We start from the raw sequence: 15,000 nt of genomic DNA, 5'->3' as shown, positions 1-15,000 counted from the left end.
TCTTTCCTCTCTTCCCCTCCCCTCCTACCCTCCTCTCCTCTCCTCTCCCACCCTCTCTCCTCCTCAACTCTCCTGCCCTCTCTCTTCTCTTCTCCTCTCCTGCCTTCTCTCCTGCCCTCTCTCCTCCTCCAAGCATCTTACCCTTGTGTTTCTCCTGTCCACTTGTTCCTCAGGTGCATTTCATCATCGTCTAGCCTAGAATATGTTTCTCTCTTTCTTGCTCTCTCCTGGTCTCTCTCTCTGACCTTCCTTCTCTCCACTCCATCTTGCCTTCCCTCTCGCTTACACACACACACACACACACACACACACACACACACACACACACACACACACACACACACACACACACACACACACACACACACACACACACACACACACACACACACAGAGGGTGAGAGAGAGGGAGCCAGACCTCCGAAACTCTGTTGTTCTCCTGAGGGGGGAGTAAGATTCCACAAACAGGCTGTTTTGCCGCTCTCAGACACCTCAGCAATCTCCCTCACTCTGTCTCTGTCTCCTTTGTCTCTGTCTCCTCATCCATCTCATCACACTACCCCAGTCTCACACATCTCTCTATGTCTCTGTCTATTTCCTATTTCACCACCCAGCCCCATCTCTCTCTGTGTCCATTTTCCTCTTTCTTTCCTATTTCTTGCTGTGTGGATTTTTCTCTCTTACTGTCTTGTCTTGTCCCCCCCCCCCCTCCTTAGAGTTATTTGTTTCAGCTCTCTATTTGATGTCAGTTTCACTTTTTTCCTTCTCCCTCTCTTTGTTCCTTTCCTCGTTACTCTCCCCCCTTTCTCCACCTGCAGTATCTGACCTTCAATTTTTTCTCTTTTTTTTGCTCTTCTTCAATTACCTCTCTGTCTGTCTGTCTGTCTTGTCTTCTCTCACACTCTCTCTCTCTCTCTCTCTCTCTCTCTCTCTCTCTCTCTCTCTCTCTCTCTCTCTCTCTCTCTCTCCATCTCTGTCTGTCGGTCTTGTTTTTACGCCCAGACAAGTCAACAGTAGTATATCCTGGTCATCCCATTAGAGCTGGTGGCCTAGAGAGCGTAATCTAGTTACACTGGGCCTGATCAATTATTAAGGGGGGCCAGCTGAGCTGAGCTGAGCACAGCCGACTGTGGTCCGGGCTGTAATTTCAGATCTCACACACACACACACACACACACACACACACACACACACACACACACACACACACACACACACACACACACACACACACACACACCTGTATCCTCACACACACACACACACACACACACACACACACACACACACACACACACCTGTATCCTCACACACACACACCAATATCTACACACATGCTCTCCAGTGGTCACAGGCTTTACACAGACGCACGCACAGATGCTCGCACCAACCACAGCTGAACAGCCCCAGTGCCATCAGGGATCAATGTACAGCATAGACAATACCCCCGTGAGGGAGTATTTGTGATGCAAACGTGTATTTCACAATTGCCAAGAATGTTTAAGAAGCGGTTGCTGATTTTGTATTTTGGGTCTCTGTGTAGGAGAATCTGCTGTCTTGTTGTGTGTTCTTGTTAGTTTTATCTATTTGCAGCTGCTGTGTATTATGTATGATGATCTTACTATAGTTGTTAGGTGCCTTGCTCAAGAACACCGCTATGGAGTGAGATAGGGAGTGGAATGGTGAGATTTGAACATGCAACCCGCTGCGCCCATCTCCTTATGGCTGCCCAGTCTTATTGTGCATATGTATAGTTTTAATTGCACATGTGATAGTGACCGACCTTATTTATGAGTCGTTTTATCGTTTCTGTGTGTGTGTTTGTGTCTCTTCAGCAGCAGGTGGATTTGGGAGCGCACCTGTGTTCGGCAGCCCCCCGGCGTTTGGGGGCGCCCCTGCGTTTGGGGGTGGGGCAGCCTTCGGTGCCAGCCCCTCCTTCAGCAGTCCCATGGGCTCCTCCGGCCCCATGGGCTCCTCCGCCGGGAAGGTCTTCGGAGAGGGAACAGCGGCCGCTAATGTTGGAGGATTCGGGTAAGTGTGTGTTCCTCCGTGATTGTGATTATAATCAAAATAATCGTGCAGCCCTTCGTGGGGGGGTAAGATAAACCTGACTTCTGAGGGAGGGAGGGAGGGAGGGAGGGAGGGAGAGAGAGGGAGAGAGAGAGAGGGAGAGAGAGAGAGAGAGAGAGAGAGAGAGAGAGAGAGAGAGAGAGAGAGCACAGATAGACTAATTATCAATACAAAGAAGTCCCAAGGTGCACTGCTATCAACAGTATTTTACCACAATGCAGCCAGTGCATCAGTTTGTGGCACTGCAATAAAAAAGGACAGTTGATGACAGTGCCTCGGGACCTTTTTAGAGATTATTTTTTTCCAGAATTCGGCTGGTGATAGTTAAGTGACATCGGCTAGGTGACTATCCTAAAGGTAGAACCATTTATTTAAGATTTTATGAAGCTAGGGCAACAGTCTTTTACCACGATAGTCCAGAGAGAGAGAGAGAGAGAGAGAGAGAGAGAGAGAGAGAGAGAGAGAGAGAGAGAGAGAGAGAGAGAGAGAGAGAGAGAGAGAGAGAATTTGTTTTGACTCAGCTCTGACCCTGAGCTTGCCTTTATGGTCATTACAGCCCGATTTTGTCCCGAATTTGACATGGTGAACTGGGAACGACAAAAAAAAGGATCAGGTTCTACCAGACACAATACATATTCACTTAGGCACATCATATGGGTGCCATTTAGCAATTTGCTAGGCATTTGCACGCGTGCGCGCGCACACAGACACACACAGACACACACAGACACACACAGACACACACAGACACACACAGACACACACAGACACACACAGACACACACAGACACACACAGACACACACGCACACACACAGAAGCACTGCCCTCTGGCAGAGATGCCGACGATGTGCTGCTATCCTCAGTTATTAAGAGGTAATCTAGAGCTGTGTGCAGATTAATCTGTTGTACACACACACACACACAGTTTGCGTCCTCCCCCCCCTCGGATAGCGGAAGATTTGTCACCTCTGGAAACAGAAGGCTTTGGCCCAGTGGCTCCATAATCCCTCTTCTTTTCCTCTGTGTTTTTTGCCTTTCACTCGTCACTTTCCTTTTTCTTGTTACTATATGCGTGTCTGCCGAGTGTGCGTGCGCGTTGCTGTCTGCCTGGCTATGATCTATGCCCTTGTCCTGCTGTGCGTGTGTGCTATGAATGCGTGCGTGCTAGTGTGTGTGTGTGTGTGTGCTGGCGTGCGTGCGTTACTGCATGTCTGACTGTGATCTATGCCCCTGTCCTGCTATGCGTCTATGTGTACTGTGCGAGCGTGCGTGTGAGCGTTGCTGCCTGGCTGGCTGGCTGTGATCTATGCCCTTGTCCTGCTGGTGTGTCTCAGTAATCCAGTTGGCATCTGGCCACAGCACTCTCTCAGCGAGTCTGATGGACCACTCTGGTATTACACCATCTTAGGGGATGCATGTCTGTCTGACCATCTCTCTCTCTCGCTCTCTCGCTCTCGCTCTCTCTCTCGCGCTCTCTCTCTCGCTCGCTCTCTCACGCTCTCGCGCTCTCTCTCTCTCGCTCTCTCTCTCTCGCTCTCTCGCTCTCGCTCTCTCTCTCGCGCTCTCTCTCTCTCGCGCACACACACACACTCACACTCACACACGCGCACACGCGCGTGCGTGCGTACACACACACACGGCCACTCTCTCTCGCTCTCTCTCTCTCTCTCTCTCTCTCTCTCTCTCTCTCTCTCTCTCTCTCTCTCTCTCTCTCTCTCTCTCTCTCTCTCTCTCTCTCTCTCTCTCTCCCCCCCCCATGTCTGTCTGTCTGTGTGTATGTTTGTATCGGATTTACAGTACGATCCAGCACCTCCCAAGGGCATGTTGTTAAGTCTTTGCAGGATGTCCCCTGGTGTATTAAATCTCTCCGCCTCCATTAACCCCAGGACAATCAAAAGTCTACAGTAGTAGACTGGTGTTTGAGCACCCTATATGTTTAATTAATCCCAAATGAAATGACCATAAACATCATATTCTGTACACACAGTATGACAGGCATTTACTGCTATACTTCCACAGTGTACCGTATGTTCTAAGGTTCAATCAAGGACATAGTTGTGTGTACACACAGTGCTAACAGCACACAGCTGTCCATGGAGAGGATGCTTTGAGCATATTTGCATATTTGTCAGCCAGGTGACAATGCTGTTTTTTAAGTGCCAGTTTTGTTGTGTTATTACAGTGGCAATATGGCTCTTGCCCTTCTAAAGGACTGTGTAGCTTCATTATAAAATGTCGCTGCCTCACACACACAGACACACACGCACGCACGCACACATGCACACACGCAGACACACACTCAAGCACACACATACTCATGCACAGTGTCATGCATGCAGTGGATACACGCACACACACACACACACAGGCGCATGGTACTGTGTGTGATCATTGTCTTGAGGTGTGTGTGTGTGTGTGTGTGTGTGTGTGTGTGTGTGTGTGTGTGTGTGTGTGTGTGTGTGTGTGTGTGTGTGTGTGTGTGTGTGTGTGTGTTTATCTGTGTGTTACTGCCTCCCTCATCTGCATAATAATTCAGGCCTGCGTTATTAGCAGGGCCTTTGAAGTCAAAGGGATTTGTGTCGGTGTGCCAATACATTGCTTGCGGATCCTGGCGTGTACGCGTGCGTGCATGTGTGCGTGCGTGTACTTTTGTCTTTTTTGTAGTATGAGCTTGTATGTATGAGTGAATGCTGTTTGAGAGAAGGGTTTGTGTTCATAACCAAAGATCTATCAGAGAGACAGACACACGCACACACACAGCGAAGAGAGTTCTCCATAGAAGTGAAAGAATATCCACACATTCTCTCTCATGCTTGAAAGATTAAAGTGATGTGTTTTGTGCTTTGAAATGCATAGACACATACGCACATACACATTCCCAGATTCACACACCAGCTCTGGAGGCAGCCGTACAGCGCCAATTGTCTGACACAGACACACAGACACACAGACACACAGACACACACACACACACACACACACACACACACACACACACACACACATACACACAGTAATAAAGACTCATAAACACACAGTAGGGAATTCATTCTCTTTTGCTTTTTCCCTAAACGAATCTGAACATCATGAAGGGCCATGCTCTATTTTATTGTCTTTCTCTGCAGGGAGAATACACTCACATTCTCTCTACTGTCTGTGATTACACAAACACTGAACACCTCAAAACTCAGTAATGTACATACACACACACACACACACACACACACACACACACACCTGAATCCTCATACGTTGGCAGTGGCGGAGTCCTTTCAAAACCTCTTCTTTGACGCATACACATAAACACAAAACCTTTTCTGGATCTTTCCACATTACGACGCCCCCTCTGAGTACCTTCCCTAACACACACACACACACACACACACACACACACACACACACACACACACACACACACACACACACACACACACACACACACACACACACACACACACACACACACACACACACACACACACACACACACACACTCTTAGCCAAATCACACACACAAATGACAAAAAAGGGCAATGTCAGCACACCCACTCAAAAGGAATACAGTCTGTGATTCTGAATCCACACTTGTTCTCTCAAGGTCTTAGCTTAAAGGTCATGAATGGAAACTTTCAATATGTGCTACGGCATCACGTTGTTTGTGTGGTTTTTTGTGTAATAAACAGCCTGGGTTGTTTACATGTTGCTGAGTTTCTGACTGAAGGTTAGATGTGTGGGGCTACAGTGTCATTTTTGTTTAAAAAAAAAAAATGTATCCCTCTACATGCCTTCCTTTATGACTTGTTCATAAGTGTCCTTTGTGGTAATAAAATTGTAGTAACAATGTCTGTGCCATGAATAAAACGTACAAATACACGGCTCCTGTCTCTCTCTCCTCCTATAGGTTTGCATCTCCGCAGAGCCAGCCCACCTTTGGCAGCTTAGCCAATCAGGGTGCTCCATCCTTTGGGGGGCTGGCCCAGCAGCAGCCATCTGGCTTCGGCCAGGCCGGAGGGTTCGGAAGCCCTGGATTCGGTGGCGGTGGTGGTGGAGGTGAGTGGATATACAAAATGCGTATGCATGCACGCAATACACACACACACACACACACACACACACACACACACACACACACACATGCACGCGCACACGCACGCATAATACACGCACGCATAATACACACCCTCAAACACATACTTAGACACACACACACACACACACACACACACACACACACACACACACACACACACACACACACACACACACACACACTAATGCAAATTAATTCACACACACACGGTTCTCAAAACGCACGCACACAAATATGTACAACAACTGCAACATGTTTTTCTTTTCTTTTAAGTTTTCGTTCTTATTGTTTCCTGGAAGACTGGGCTGCTGGGATTCTTATGACATCGAAATGAGATTCACACACACGCACACACACATGTACGCACACACACACACGCACACACCACATAGTCTATCTGTCTGTCTGTCTGTCTGTCTGTCTGTCTCTCTCTCTGTCTCTGTCTCTCTCTCTCTCTCTCTCTCTCTCTCTCTCTCTCTCTCTCTCTGTCTGCGTAATCTCTCTCAAGGGTGTACTCAATGGTAGTGGCTTTTGGCAGGCTGTGTGCCATATTAATGATTGCGTTCTGCCTCCAGTGGGGCGGGTGTGCATTGGCTGCCAACTGGTGCATTTACTCTGCTAAAGGCACTCTGGGACACACAGCAGAGAGGAGGCAGCAGAGGTGTGCTGGAGAGGAAATAAGCCCTGAGGTGGACTCAGAGACCCAGCTGGTGGCACTGCCTACTGCTGGATGGTGTCGGACATGTGGGCGTCTATTCACCCAGTCGGCTCCTCTGGCCCGCCTATTAAACTGCATTGTTTTACCCTTCGAATGCTCATGCAGTCCAATCACTGCCAGTCATTTGGCATATTGATTAGCCAGCGTGGGGGGAAAGAAGCAATTTCATGGGCGTTCCCAGGGTTGCCAACTGCTTCTACACGACTACGCGCTGCCTGTTGTTTGTTTGAGTGTACAGATCCGGGCTGCTGGGTTTCCCAAAAACTCTTTAAGTAGTACTTAAACCTAATGAAATATTTATGTATGAGATGCCCCCTTGGCAATATCAGAAAAAGGTCTCACATCATCACTTACAGTTTATACATACACTATTTACCTCGCACATGGACTTTGTTCAAGCATTTTATTTGCATGTACTGCATGTATATATGATTGTATATATAAGCGTTTAGTGATGTGGTATATTATTTTTTGTGGGGCATCTCATACTGAAGTACTACTTAGACTTAAATGTTTTGGGCGAACTCAGCCCTGGCTGTATAGACTGTCTGATGGTGCCACCATATGAACGTCTTATTTTTGCTTTATTGTTTTATGGAGATGAGAAAAGGACTAACCAACTGGTTAATTTACCCTCCTAAAGGCACTCTCTGGGACATGCAATATAGAGGCAGTTTTCTTTTTTTTTTACATTACATTACACTTAGCTGACGCTTTTATTCAGAGCGACTTACATTTACTATTCTCAGGGTATTGATTACAGTCCCTGGAGCAATGTGGGGTTAGGTGCCTTCCTCAAGGGAACCTCAGCCATGGATGGAGATGTAGAGGGAAGTCAGGTGGGATTCAAACCTAGAACCCCCAAATTGAAAGAACAACTCTCTAACCGGCTGCCCCGAGAGATGGAGATGGCAGCAGAGGTCTCCGGGAGAGGAGAGGTGCCCAAAGGTGGACTCAGGGACTCTGGCTCTGTGCCAGTTTGGCTGGTGGCACTGCCCATTGCTGGATGGTTTCAGGAATACCAGACTCTACATGCTGCTCTGTGTTTGAATGTACAGACCTGTCTGTACAGACTGTACACTGTCTGATGGTGCCACCATATGGACGTAACCTACTTTTGTGTGGTTGATGAAGAAAATGACCAGCCAAAGCTATTATCTTTCCAAACTATAAAAGGAAGTGTCTGCCTACGGCTGGACGGTTCTGTGAATGTGGACCTGTAGACTGGACGCTGTCTATAACTAATTCTTCAGTCCTTCATTTATTTCCTTTGAGGATTAATACATTTACTCCACTCTATGATGATCCAACTGCATAAAGCTGTATAGATCTGGTTGTGTGAAGACTCTGCACTGTCTGATGGGAGTGTCACTGCATAGACTAGAGCTTGCCCATTCATTATCTGTAGATAAGAAAAGGACCAACCCAAAGTTATCTTTCATAATTTAAATCAAAAATTGTCATTATAGATCTTTTTTTCTGGAGATATATTGGAAATTTTCTCAAGACTTTCTCCAGATTATTTGGGACGTTTGTATATGCTTCACTTGCTGTCTTTGTAGCTACCTGTGAATCGGTACAACTGTATGACCCTTCCTTCATCCATGATTGTCAGTGCCGTGATGGATGAGTAAGGGGGTATGAGTGGCTTATCATATGCTGAAGACTGTGGATGGTTGACCTTTAAGTGTAGGAGAATATAGCGAGCGGAGTAGGGGTTCTGTTAGGACAAAGCCGTTTGATTGGCTGTCAGGACAAAGCTGCGTGATTGGCTCTTCCGTGAGGATGAGGGACAGCGATTGGCTGTTGAAATCCCACCAGCGGTTTCGCTTATTAACCCACATTCTCTAGCCAGCGGCTCAGCCCGTACCCACATGGCCATATTAAAGAAGCCTGGCCCACTTATGGACACACACACACACACACACACACACACACACACACACACACACACACACACACACACACACACACACACACACACACACACACACACACACACTGCACTATACACATGCACTACACACTGTACGCACGGAACAAACCCCCCTCCTATATTTGTCATTCTATATCTATCTTCTATATACAGCATAGGTTTTGTGTATGTGCGTGCACATGCATACAAATAGGCTTTTTCTCAGTGTGTATGGCTATCTTTATGGTTGGCTGGTTCTCTATTCCCTGGTTTCTTTCTATACATCTATCCATCTATCCATCCATTTGTCACCTCTGTATCCCTCCATTTTCACTGCCAATACATTTGCTTTCCATTTTCTCATAGTTCATTCTCCTCTTTCTCTTTCTCCTTTTCTGTCTCTTTTTCCACTTTCTCTCTTCCCTCACTCACTCCCAGTCTCTTATTTCTCTCTCTCTCTCTCTCTCTCTCTCTCTCTCTCTTTCTCTCTCTCTCTCTCTCTCTCTCTTTCTCTCTCTCTCTCTCTCTCTCCGTCTCTGTCTCTGTCTCTCTCAGTCTATCTCCCTCGCTCTCTCTATTTCTCTTTCTCTCCCCCACTCTTTGCTCACCGCTCCCTCGTCTCTGTCTCATTCTCCCTCTCTTTCTCGGTCTCTCTCTTTCTGTCTCTCTCTCTCACACACACACACACACACACACACACACACACACACACACACACACACACACACACACACACACACACACACACACACACACACACACACACACACACCGAGGCGGGCAGGCAGGCAGGCTCCTTAGCCAGGGGTCATGTTACTGTGGATGTCAGTGGGTGTTAAGTCAGGCTGCAACGGGAGCGCTGGCCACGATGGCTATTCTCTCCTGCGTGGGGTAATTAATAACGTTGTGCTCTAAGACCTACACGTGCACACGCACACACAGTGTTGTTCTGCCCGCTTGTGGTTATGGATAAAGGCACACTTTAAGACAGGGGGTTCCCAACCTTTTTTCCAACCGACTTGGGGCTGACATGAAATTTTCCCGAATGTTTGGGGCCACCTCTGACCCAATAAACAATAAAACTTGAATAAATCCACAGCAACACACACACAAAATATGATCTTGTGCCCATTTGGAATGCATTCAGGGCCCACAGTTTGAACATCTTTCTTCTTTAAAAGGACACTGTGTGAGATTTTTTTGTTGTTTATTTCCAGAATCCATGCTGCCCATTCACTAATGTTACCTTTTTCATGAATACTTACCACCACCATCAAATTCTAAGTATTCATTATGACTGGAAAAATTGCACTTTTCATACATGAAAAGGGGGATCTTCTCCACGGTCCACCATTTTGAATTTCAAATTTGGCAATAGGCAGCCCAGTTTCAATGAGCAGCATAGTTGCAGTACCTTTTTTGACCATTTCCTGCACAGTGTCCCTTTAAGGAATGCACAGTGCACAACATACAGTGTGTACCCAAGGTTCCGGTGCCTGCTCCATGTCCCCTCTGTTTAGTTTCGCTTTGGTATTGTATATGATAAGAATATAAGAGAAATCCTTGTTTGACATTATGCACTCATTTTACAATTGCATTGTACAGTTTATAGTTTATTTTAAATGTTGAAAAAGAAAAACATATTTTCCTTTCTGTCATTTTGTCTATCACAGAAACCTGCCATTTGAACAGGCGTGTGTAAACTTTTGTCAGGCACTGTATATGGTCTTTCTGGCATTGTACCGGTGTAGTGACTGGGTGGCCAGTCTTGCTTGTGCTGATTCTGCCTCTATGTTTGTCTTGCAGGTTTCCCTGGTGGCTTTGGAAACAACAATCAGTAAGTATTGATCTCGTCTGCGCAATGTGGAACCAATGTTGTAAACAATGCATATGACTGTGGGAGTGCGTGTGTGTGCGTGCGTGCGTGCGTGCGCGTGTGTGTTTGTGTGTGTGTGTATGTATGTGTGTGTGCGTGCGTGCGTGTGTTATTCTGTACCTAGAAAATGTCTCAAGTAACCCAAGGTCACTTGGACTGCCATGAAAAGAATGGACACACACACACACACACACACACACTCACACACACACACACACACACACACACACACACACACACAATACCATCATGCCCCATGCCCCATGCCTCTTCCTTTCCATCTCATTCTGCCCCCTCCCTCTCTCTTCTTCTCTCTCTCCCATCCTTCCTCTCTCTACTTGTTTATCTGTACTCCCCAAACTCTCTCTGCACGCACGCACACACACACCAATCCCTGGGGTGCATTGTACTGGAATGTATTTGAATGCTGAGAGAGGTGTGCATACTGAAGCATCAGTGGTGCTCTCATCATCAGCATCTCCTCTCTCTCTCTCTCTTTCTCTCTCTCTTTCTCTCTCTCTCTCTCTCTCTCTCTCTCTCTCTCTCTCTCTCTCTCTCTCTCTCTCTCTCTCTCTCCCCCCCATTGATCTATATCTGTATCTCTTTATCACTCTTCTTAAGACCCCTCCTCCCATCCTCCCTTTCTCTCTCTCTCTCCCATTCATCTCTTTCTATATCTCTCCATCTGCTCGCTCTCCTTTATCTCTGTACATCCATCTTTCTCTTTATCACTCACAGTCTTTTTCAGAATCTATATATCTCATCCTCTCTCTCTCAGGGCCGGATTAACACTTTCTGAGGCCCGGGGCTAATTACCCGGATGGGGCCCTTCATATCATGTTCTGACTTTCTGTGATTAATCGCGATTAATCGCATAGCGCGCGAAACCCAAAAATAATAATAAATCATAAATAAAATAAATAATCAATAAAATAAAAATATTTTTAAATTAATAAAATAAAATAATTAATAATAATTTGCATATGTACTGTGTAGATAACCTATGTAGGTCTAATATAATATTCCACAATGGAAATGTAGGCTATTTGCCAACCTATCAGTCTAAATGTAGTAGGCTATATGCCTATCCAATGTAGGCCTACTAATGAAACAAATTATTGCATACAATATTACACTAGGGCTATTTAAGATTGTAGGCTACTGAAACTGATATATTAGAAATTATAAACTCAAATTAGGATGGTCTACATGGGCCTACAAGAAAAAAAACGTGTCACTTAAAAAACTATATGTTAAAACGGCTTGCCATAGGCGTGCATCTGTGAGATATGTCCCGCCTTCTCTCACTGTCAAAGACTCCCACCTTCTCTCTTATCTGTCGCTATTTTTAAGGTGTTTCAGCGACTAGAAACTAATTGACTGTCTGTTGGCATTGACAGCAATTACATCTTTCAAAACAATAACGTTGACATGACTAACACTATCTTAAATGCTGACGAAGTTGCCGATGTCGCGAAATCATAGCCTACCATGTTGATGCAGCCTACTATGCACGCGCCGCGCCAAGTACAGATACCAAAAGGTTGCGTGAGGAATGTAATATCTCGCGGTTCGCTTTTTGATCAGGGCTTTAGTAAGTCCGCGTGGCGTTATTGACAGCTGATAGACAGCCAGCACAACAATACCCTTTTCATGCTGACCGTACAATAGACCTTGCGAGCTGCAAAGGCGAGCCACATGCTGCTCGAGAGTTGCGCAAGGAGGACCAGAACTGTAGCCTACCGAAAAAATATTTGCTGGTGGTAGCCGCTACAGCAGGCTGACTACTCCACAGGTTGGTTAATTTGGTTGTTTTCTGTAATAATTCTTTGGCTCTTTCCTTTTTTATTTCTACTAATTTTCGTTTTTTTGCTCCGATCTCCTGTTTCCTATGGCTCGACATTTTCGCTCGTTTTCTTTTTTTTTTTCTTCTTCTATTATTTTTTGTCATTTGACATTCCGCGACCGGAGGCCCCCCTAGCGGTGATGCCCGGGGCTGCAGCCCGTTCAGCCCATTCTATAGAGACGGCCCTGCTCTCTCTCTCTCTCTCTCTCTCTCTCTCTCTCTCTCTCTCTCTCTCTCTCTCTCTCTCTCTCTCTCTCTCTCTCTCTCTCTCCTTATCTTTTCACTCTTATCCTTCTTACCATCTCTCTATCTTCACTCCTCTTTTTTCTCTCTCCTCTCCTCCCCTCTTTGTCTGTACCCTCTCTGGCCTAGTTCCATAGACGTATGGATCACCACGCCACTGCACACCAAGCAAGCCTTCAACACATGCACACACACACACACTCAAACACAGTTAAACACTTACACACATACACGCATGAGCACACATAGACTCGTACTGTAAACGAACTCTGACTGAAACAACACCAAATAAAAAAAATTATTCACACAGACGCCAAAATCACCACACTAAATACATCCTAAAAACACAAACATACATTAATATTTTACACACTCATGGACTGAACACAAAACTTACATGTAACTTAAACCATGTAAAGTACTACACTAAATCAATCATAAAGTCACATTTATGTTCACATATTTATTATCTTTTAAATCATTTTCTACAATTATGAAAATCGAAGAATGCATCACCAAATTGGCCACAAGCACAATGTTGACCACTACTTTGCCTCTTTCTGTACTGCTTCAGATATGTAGGCAACATAGAAAAGCATTCTGAACTTCTTCAACCTGTGTGGAGTGTAGGCATTTTCCATTCTCCTCCTAGAATCATCTGCAAATGTTCCAGTCATTCAGAAAACAATGCATTCTATTCCCAAATTGCCAAATCTTTTTAAAGGCTGTCGGAATGACTTTGGAGTTCCTGAAAATAACCTATGATAACTGAAAAAAATAACTTTGGTGTAGAAAAAAGGGTAAAATGCTTCAATCATACATCAGTGTTCTTCCCAACATGTAAAGTGATATTTGACGTTACATAGCTTTGTATTGGTCCTTACAGTCTTCTATTCTAAATGCATAACTAAAAAGAAAACCTGAAAACTTGTGTAACTCTTGCTGCGGCTTTCCACCTTCGTGTGGGTGTCTGTGTATGTGTGTGCGTGGGTGTGTCTGTGTGTGGGTGCGTGGGTGCATGTGTGTGCGTGGGTGTGTGCACATTTGTGTGCGTGTGTGTATGTGTGACTGTTTACGTCAGTTCACTTGGTAAAATCCCCTCCTACGCATCTTGTATCTTGCATCCCCCTCAAAGCAAACAGAACTCAAAGAAAACACTTTTAGTTCTCTTTTTTTCTTTAAAAAAAAAAGATTTTTTTCAGCAATATCTTTTTTTCTTTTTGGTCTCTCTTTTCCTGGTCTCTCTCTAGGTCATCTGGCTGGAGAGCCTAGTAAATCAGTAAAGACTGAAGACACGCTACTGCTGTGCCCTCCACGTCTTGTCTTCAAGCAAGCTATTAGGAGACCCAGTGAGCGAATGAATGAATTCATTAATTGAACTCAACACATGGGCAAGTGAGCAGCTGAAAAGCCGAGGGAGGGGGTGGGTAGGTGGGGGAGGCAGTTAGTGCAGATGGAGGGATGGGGTCTTTTCGAAACAGACACACTTATGCCAATGGGGAGTGAAAGGACATCGGTCATCCTGCCTGAAGACACATCGCAACTGACTGTCCTAATCAATGAGTCTAATTACCAACAGATCACAACCAGCATGTCAGTGCTTGAAGAACTGACATTTATGTCTTTTATTTTCTTTTGTCTTTTACATTTGTTACTAGAAAGATTTGCTACTCGCTCCAGTTTGAGACGCATATGTTTTTTTGTAATTTAATGTGGAACCTAACCTCGCATTAATGTGTGGTTATTATCATGATTTTACACTTTTCTTTATTCATTAAGCGATGAATGTAGTTTGCTTAAAAGTACAGTAGAGACATATTAAGATTTATGAAATTCCATCACTTAAAAAGTGTTCCCCTGAGGGTTTCTTTAGCCAACCTTTCCCAGAATTGTACGTTTGACACGTGGGTGTGTGTGTGCACGTGCATACGTATGTGCGCATCCTCGCGTGTATGTTTGTGTCCTTGCACTTAAGGTCGTTCAACACTTGGTTTAGAGCTTGTTTTTTTCCCAACCACCCAAGGCATCCCAATAGAAAGGTCCAACAAGGTGCTTAATTCTTACACACGCACGCATGCCTGCACAAGCACACACACTAGTCAGCGTCTCTTTGACCAATGCACTGATGTAATTCGTTAGCCTTGTTATCCCAACGCGATAGGAAGTCTCCTTAGTGAATGCTTTCCTATTCCTACAGCCAGAGTGATGTGTGCTCTTTAAGTTGTATAGTTTTTATCTGT

The 15,000-nt window shown here is 45.3% G+C and overlaps 1 protein-coding gene across 4 annotated transcripts in view; it reads left to right on the top strand.

The window, feature by feature from the left end:
- The window catches only part of nup214 (nucleoporin 214), a 104,446-nt gene extending 90,249 nt beyond the window's left edge, over nt 1-14,197 (top strand). For 2 of the 4 annotated variants that reach the window (XM_063210499.1, XM_063210497.1), the window contains exons 34-37: nt 1,839-2,031; nt 5,974-6,122; nt 10,602-10,632; nt 14,011-14,197. In XM_063210499.1, the coding sequence (XP_063066569.1) occupies nt 1,839-2,031; nt 5,974-6,122; nt 10,602-10,632; nt 14,011-14,032 (395 nt within the window). In that variant the 3' untranslated portion in view covers nt 14,033-14,197. Of the gene's footprint in view, nt 1-1,835; nt 2,032-5,973; nt 6,123-10,601; nt 10,633-14,010 lie in introns of all 4 variants that reach the window. The other 2 variants (XM_063210498.1, XM_063210496.1) reach the window with 1 other exon arrangement.
- Nucleotides 14,198-15,000: the final 803 nt, after the last annotated feature.

The sequence above is a fragment of the Engraulis encrasicolus genome, chromosome 11 (genome assembly GCF_034702125.1).
Source record: "Engraulis encrasicolus isolate BLACKSEA-1 chromosome 11, IST_EnEncr_1.0, whole genome shotgun sequence".
In the NCBI taxonomy this organism is placed as follows: Eukaryota; Metazoa; Chordata; class Actinopteri; order Clupeiformes; family Engraulidae; genus Engraulis; species Engraulis encrasicolus.
This window is presented reverse-complemented; position numbering and strand designations above follow the sequence as displayed.